The sequence below is a fragment of the Pinus tabuliformis genome, chromosome 7, assembly GCF_031772625.1.
Source record: "Pinus tabuliformis cultivar Carrire ecotype Pingquan chromosome 7, CPIR1, whole genome shotgun sequence".
Taxonomy (NCBI): Eukaryota; Viridiplantae; Streptophyta; class Pinopsida; order Pinales; family Pinaceae; genus Pinus; species Pinus tabuliformis.
In genome coordinates this window covers 161,150,638-161,158,044 of record NC_142293.1, presented here as the reverse complement: position 1 = coordinate 161,158,044, position 7,407 = coordinate 161,150,638, and the positions used below count along the sequence as shown (strand labels likewise).

At 46.6% G+C, this 7,407-nt stretch overlaps 1 protein-coding gene across 1 annotated transcript; it reads left to right on the top strand.

Moving 5' to 3' along the window:
- Window positions 1-3,565: 3,565 nt before the first annotated feature.
- On the top strand, window positions 3,566-7,051 carry LOC149246347 (uncharacterized). The gene is made up of 2 exons (XM_089440719.1): window positions 3,566-4,688; window positions 5,259-7,051. The coding sequence occupies exons 1-2, from the start codon at window positions 3,566-3,568 to the stop codon at window positions 7,049-7,051; spliced, it is 2,916 nt and encodes a 971-aa protein (XP_089296845.1).
- Window positions 7,052-7,407: the final 356 nt, after the last annotated feature.

Below are 7,407 nucleotides of genomic sequence, written 5' to 3'. Positions count from 1 at the left end.
GTTTTCTTTTTAGCTTCTGAAACGTCGTAAAAAAAAAAAATTATAGCGAAAATGCCACGATGACCTGTTTGGAGCAGCGAAAACCCTAGAATCCAAACCTCTGATACCAAATGTTATGAAACCAGCTCACAAAAAGATAGAAAAGATAGATGAACGCCTTATAAATAAGCCTCTTTGAGGGGGTAAACTCCTTTACATTACACAAATGAACAATTCTTGGATGATACAAATGACAAGACCTCCTTTCTATATACAGGAGTCTAAGGGGTCATAATATAATTAGAGCCGACATAACAATAATAATGTAAGGGCACAATAATAACAATAGTGGGCTTCTATAGGGCACAATAATAACAATATGGGGACTACATGGGCACACCAATATAATAAGGGGCTTGTACTAATAACAATAAGGGGTTACTAGTAGTATAGGGACCTAACACTTATTCTTAATTATGTTCAAGTTATGCATTATGGCTTAATGATATGTTTTCTATGAGCGAATATATTGAATCTTTAATATCTATGCATGAACTAAGTAATAATATGTTTCCACGAAGGTAATGTTTAAATCTGTTCTAATAACTGTGCAAAGCAGGTAGATCTGCATGAAGGCAGATCTAGGGTTATTATTTATTGCACGAAAGTTGTCAATCTGCTTCTTTTAGGTCTGCAAAGTCTAGTCGCAGACCTTTATGAAGGTCTAAGAGTTGTTTTATTATAGTTGCAGTAGCAGATCGTAGAAATACATAGATTTGCATGAAGGCAGAGCTTAGTGACAAGATCTTCATAATACTTATCACACAGTCTCTGGATGTAGAAACCTGGTTCTAGCATCCCCCAATACTACTTTGGGTGAGACTGCAGCCTACGTTATGCAGGTTGTTGCCGAAAGGGCCAGCAGTTAGGGTTTTTTTGGTTGGCATTATTAACTCTGAACCTGGTTTAGGCCCCCTGAAGCCAACAACCTTGCTGATGTGGCAATAGTTTAATGACCAATCCTTTAAAATGTCATAACCTTTCATTCATAAGTTGAATTGAGACAAAATTTATATCACCTAAAAGCTCTCGATGAGATAGAAACAATGGTGACATTAGTTTTTAGATTAAAGGGAGTTGGAAATTGAGGAATTTTGTGACCCCATTTCCATGAAAAGACTATGAATGCCAGTTTAAATGAAAGTAATACCGATTTTTTGATTATTGTAAATTAATTGCCGATATTGAAGTTGGAACTGGAGCTCTGATGGGGATCGCGCGCCGCATCCGCGAAGGTCAAGGCTAGCCCAGCCGCAGGAACCGCAGGATCATAGGCTGCCTCACCTGATCGGCCAGCACAGAAGCAGTCTACGGTAATAGGGTTTGTTCAGCTCCCGGAGACGGTTATCGGCGGTTTGACCGGGATGGAAGACATCGGGTTTACGGACCTCGTGGACTACTCCGAGGATCCATTAGAGGGGCATAAAATATTCGGAAACCCTAATGAAGAGTCCCCGGGTTTCGATACAACAGCTGTTGAAGGGGAAACCACACAGGACATCATACCTGAGGTCTCCCTGCCGGATCCACTCCCCTCAGCGTATGGTCTGGATGCTCCGCCTCTCTCGCCTGGAACCGCTGCCCTTCTACTTTCCTCGCTCTCACCAGACTCCTTGGCACTCGACCCGCTACCATCGCCGCGATTCGATCCATCATTAGCACAAGCAGAGACACGGGAGACCGCAGAAAAACCCCAACAAGAAGCAGGGATTCGGCCTTCTGGTAGCTTCAGCACTCCGGCACTCAATGTACAGCCTTCAAAACCCTCCTCCCCGGTTAGGGTTTCAAATCCCCTCATAGATCACCCGAAGGCACCTCGCACGAAGAAGCGGAAAACGAAGTGCATCAGAGCGACGGCAAAAGATATCACAGTAGCCTTCGGTGACCCCACCGATTTCGAGGATTCTATGGCACTGGCTCGAACGGTCCTGGTTGGACATGTGTGGGGACGTACCTTCTCGGCGGAAAGATTGACGCTATGGGTTAAAGAAATTTGGGGTGCTCTTCTCACGGAATTGCCAGAGGTTCAAGAGCTTCCGAGGGGATGGTTCTCACTCCATTTTGCGAACGAGGCATTCACGGACACAGTACTAGCTCAGTATTGGCACATTGAAATGGCACCTGTGCTATTGAAACGATGGAGCCCCCTATTCGATCCTGAGCGCGAACAGATTGGAGCAGGCCCACTGTGGGTGCGACTGCCAGGGCTTCCATTACAATATTGGACGGAGGAAGCTTTTATTAGAATTGGGAACGCACTGGGCACATACTTGGACCACGATCGATCGTATAAGGATACAAAGAAAAGAACACTTGCAAGAATTCTGGTGCACCTGGATACTCGGGATGGCTTGGAAGAAAAAATCACTCTAAAATGGGGAAAATTTAGCAGATTACAGATTCTGGACTATGAAGGTGTACCTTTCCGCTGCAACCGTTGCCACCAAGTGGGTCATCTATTCAAGGATTGCCCATTGAACAAAAGTCAGGAAGGATCTCCAATCATCTCGCCCGCGGCATCCAGAGGTGTCTCCCCAACCATCCCCCGTCCTCCACAAAGCAGCGCGGTACCTCAAGGCGCCCCAGAGAAAGCAGATGTGCTCAAGACAGCCCCGCCCTCGCCTCCACTGACTAGGGCTCGGGCAGCAGCAGCGGTAGCACAAGCTTCAGGTACCTCACTTATTCCTCCCTCTTACTCTCTAGATCTCTCATCTGTATATGTGAATTCAATTGCATGCACCATGGCACAGTGCACTATCCCTCCGCCCCCTCTGATTCCATCCACTGCTCCGCCCTCATTGCCCCTCACATCTTCACCCTCCTCGACTTCATCCTCCAGATCGACTCCATCCCATTCATACTCCCTTCGCCCTAGATCCTCACAATTGGAGGTCTCTGAAACACAATTCGGGTTGGGCTTGGTCCCTCTCGGCCCTGGTTTCCTATCTACCTGGGGTCGCAAATCAAATCTCAATAAAGCCATCAGGCATGCAGGCGCGGAAGTGGCTGCTGGGCGCCAAGCCACCATCGATGGGGTCCTTAGAGCATCAAAACCCCCAAAGAATGGCCCCCCATGAAGTGCCTCTCATTTAATTGCAGGGGCCTGGCTAGTACCCCTAAGAAACTAGCCCTAAAACGACTTTTTGAGGTCGAATCTCCTGATATCATTCTCCTACAAGAAACCCTCGGCCCTGCAGAGTCCATTACTCACTCCCTCTCCTCCCTATCGGCAAGATGGAATTTCCTTGCAACTGATGCATTTGGCAGATCGGGAGGGCTGGCGATAGGGTATAACCCCAAATCAATCAGATTGGACTCCTCTTGGGGAGGCCATGGTTATATGGGCGCAGACATATTCTCTATAGACCTTGGTCTCACCCTCCGCATCGTCAATATATATGGACCCTGCCATCTGCGGGAAAATTTTTGGAGACATCTACTCGGCTGTAACCTATTGACACTTGACCGTATCATTCTGGGTGGAGACATGAATTTTTCTCTGGGGTTCAGGGAGTCATGGGGTTCAATGGCCCAAGTAGATCCTATCACAAACTTCATAAGGAGCTTATTGGAGCAGCATGACTTCATCGACATCCCTATGCAGAAGCCCCTCCCCACATGGAGAAATAGAAGGGTAGGGACCGCTGCTCTGGCCCGTAGAATGGATCGTTTCCTGCTGAAAGGCCCTCTGATTCAACAGCTACATTTCTATCAACAGTGGGTGGGTAATGGGGGTATATCTGACCACTCCCCTATTATATTGGAAATCCTGGGCACTCATCAGAAGCCAAAAGCTCCATTCAAGTTTAATCATACGTGGCTTCAGGACCAGAGCTTCTCAAAATTGGTCACGGACTACTGGAGAACACATCCCATTGACAGAGAACCATCGATGGCTAGGGGTTTCGTTAAAAACCTAACGGAACTTAAACACATTGTGATCAACTGGGCCAAAGATAAGAAGATAAGGGAAGATGTGCAGCTCACGACAGTGGAAGAAGAATTGCAAGCTCTTCTGGATGAGCGAAATCTGGGATTCATAGCGCAAGAAGATAAGGCTCGTCTGGTGGAATTGGAAAACCAGAAGAATAACATACTCAAGAGTAGGGAGGAGTCTCTCAGACTGCGCAGTAGGGCTATTTGGCTTAAAGCCGGAGATGAAAATACAAGATTTTTCCACAATTACGCCAAAGGAAGGAAAGTGACGAACACCATTTGGAACCTCCCCCTACCTGAAGGCGGACTGGCGGATTCCTTTAACAAACTTTCTCAACTCGGTATTGCACACTTCAGAGGATTATACAAGAGCCCTGCAGGCACAAATCTGGCCGAAATCATCAATGTGGCTTCTCACTTCCCCAGATTTGTAGAGGAAGAGGATTCTGATGGTCTAACAGCACCCGTCACTATGGAAGAACTGGAAAGTACACTCAAATGGTTTCAGAAGGAAAAAAGCCCTGGGCCGGATGGCTGGACAATAGAGTTCTACATCGCCTTTTTTGAACTCTTGGGAGGAGATATCCTTAAGGTGGTTGAGGAGAGCAGAACTTTGGGCAGTCTTTATAATGCTATCAACTCTACTTTCATCGCCCTCATTCCCAAATCTGACTCCCCTGCCTCCTTTGATGATTTCCGACCCATATCCCTGTGTAATGTGCTCTATAAGATTATTTCGAAGATCATTGCCAATAGGATCAAGCCTATCCTATCTAGACACATCGCCCCCCAACAATTTGCCTTCCTGGAAGATAGACAGATCCATGAAGCTATTGGCTCCGCCCAAGAAGCGATTCATTCCATTTGGACCAAACACCTTAAGTGTATCCTACTGAAGATAGACCTCTCCAAGGCATTTGACCGAGTCAGTTGGCTCTTCATCAAAATGATTCTTATCCATATCGGTTTCCCCCTCGCCCTCATCAATTGGATCATGGCCTGCATTACATCTCCCACCTTCAGTATCTTGATCAATGGATCTGCCTCACACTTCTTCCACTCCGAAAGAGGGCTGCGACAGGGCTGTCCTCTTTCACCTCTCCTCTTCCTATTGGTCATGGAAGCTCTAAGCCGGCTAATCATCTCAGCTAAAAGGGATGGGTCTATCAGAGGCCTCAAAATCACTGATGAATGCTACCTCACTCACCTATTGTTTGTAGATGATGTCCTAATCTTATTGGATGGCAGCATATAGGACACATCTACCTTCATCCGCATTCTAGGTCTCTTCTCACATGCAACAGGTATGGAAGTAAATCGGTTGAAATCCACTATCACTCTGGTTGGTACTTCAGCAAACGAAAACCATATGGCAAGGCAGGCATTTCCATACACTCCTCAGCCATTGGACAGGGGGCTAAAATATCTTGGATATTGGTTAAAGCCGACATGCCAAAAGATCGCAGACTGGGTTTGGCTGGTAGCAAAAGTGGAAAAAAGACTATCATGCTGGAGCCATAGATATCTATCCAGGGCTGGGAGATTAACCCTGATCAAATCAGTACTCGAAGCAACGCCGGTATTCTGGATGGCACTGGCCTGGATCCCTCGGAACATCCTGGCAAAACTACAACAATTATGCAATCGATACTTATGGGCAGGCAACCAGGACAAGCGTATCTTTGCCTGGATAGGCTGGAATAAGATAGCTTTACCAAAGAAATGGGGAGGCTGGGGGTTAAAGGAGCTCCCTATATTTGCCAAAGCCCTGGCAGGGAAAATGGGCTGGGCTCTTCTGACGTCCCAAAGCTTATGGACTAGACTTACCTACCACAAATATATTTGGCCTCTCAGCATCATCGATTGGGCTAGACTCCCAGTATGGAACAAAACAGGCATATCATCTATCTGGAAGGCCCTCTTACACTCTCTGCCATTAATCAGAGACAACTTAGTATGGCGTATCAGAGATGGGAATAGGGCAAGGATTGGGCTCGATCCTTGGGCCGGCAGTGGAGGGAGGCATATACTTCCCCGAGAGCTGGTGGAATACCTCTCAGCACAAGAAATCAAAGTAATCTCACAGATCGCGAATTGTGAACAATCTGATATATTCCACCAGACATGGAAATCCGCGCACCAGCTAAACCTCCCCAGAAGATGGCACCCGGCTTGGAGAGCATACATAGAGGCTCTGCATGAATCTCACATTCGAATTACAGAGGGGCAGGACGAACTCATATGGAACTTGGCCGAATGCGGTCTATACACCCCCAAGGCAGGCTACCTTCAGCTGATCTCTCACAAGAAGCCCGAAACCACTGCTAGCTGGTGGCAGAATATCTGGAAATTAGCCGCATCACCTCGATCAAAGCTCTTCTCCTGGTGCATCCTGCGAAATAAAATTCCCACCAGAGAACAACTCATGAAAAGGGCACAGTATGGTCCTACCTGGTGTGTTCTTTGCAGAGAAGCCTCAGAATCAACAGAACACATTTTCCTGAGATGTCGGGCGACTCTGAACCTTTGGAAAAACCTCAAGACCTTCACGCATTACTCGGGTGAATGGAATGGAACAGACCTCTTAAACGCATGGACTGAATGGGATAAGAGAAACAAGGGTTCAAAGAATATCAATCTTCCCATCATCGTTAACTGGTCTATATGGAAATCCAGAAATCGGTTAATATTTGAAGACAAGCCGATTCACTGGCCTTTGATGGAGGCTGGTATCATCACCGCCCTGAGTGAGCTACCAGACCCGCCCCCTCCAAAATCCCGACATCCCACCCCTCCTCCTCTCATCGATCAAAGCATCCCTTGGGCCTATTTCGACGGAGCTGCAAACTCGCAGAGCTGTGGGGGCGGCATCATTATCCATTTATCCGAGCATCACCTTTACAAAATCAAGGCCGGACTGGGAGCCGGAACCAACAACTTCGCAGAACTCATCACACTGCGTCATTTACTCCATTTTGCACTGAGCCACCACTGCACTAGTATCAACATATTCGGGGATTCTCAGATCATCATAAATTGGATCAATGGCACATACACACACTCAGCATTATATTGAATGAAGTTCTCGAACTCAAAGCAGCTTTTAACAATATCACTGTTTCACACATCTACAGGGAACATAACAAAGGCGCTGATAAATTATCCAAGGAGGCAGCGATGATGGACAAAGGCATGTGGGAGATCTCCGAGATCAAAGACCAACAGGAGCAAAAATTTTACCATCGTCCTTACATAGACCCGGAATATCCAACCACGGGTCACCAAACAGCCTAAAGGGAACGTGCATGTACATGACAGCAGTATATATATTGCCATTTTTGTAATTTTTTTGTTTATTTCCAGCTAGATAGATGCCGAAAAGGCACATTGTAAATAGCAACATACTGAATACCCTGCGAGGTAAATACATAC

What these genes read in the sequence shown, in the direction of transcription:
- LOC149246347 (XM_089440719.1), top strand. Translation starts at nt 3,566, where the DNA reads ATGGCCCAAGTAGATCCTATCACAAACTTCATAAGGAGCTTATTGGAG. An exon ending in TTTCCGACCCATATCCCTGT is followed by an intron (nt 4,689 to 5,258) that starts GTAATGTGCTCT and finishes TCCGCATTCTAG; the next exon opens with GTCTCTTCTCACATGCAACA.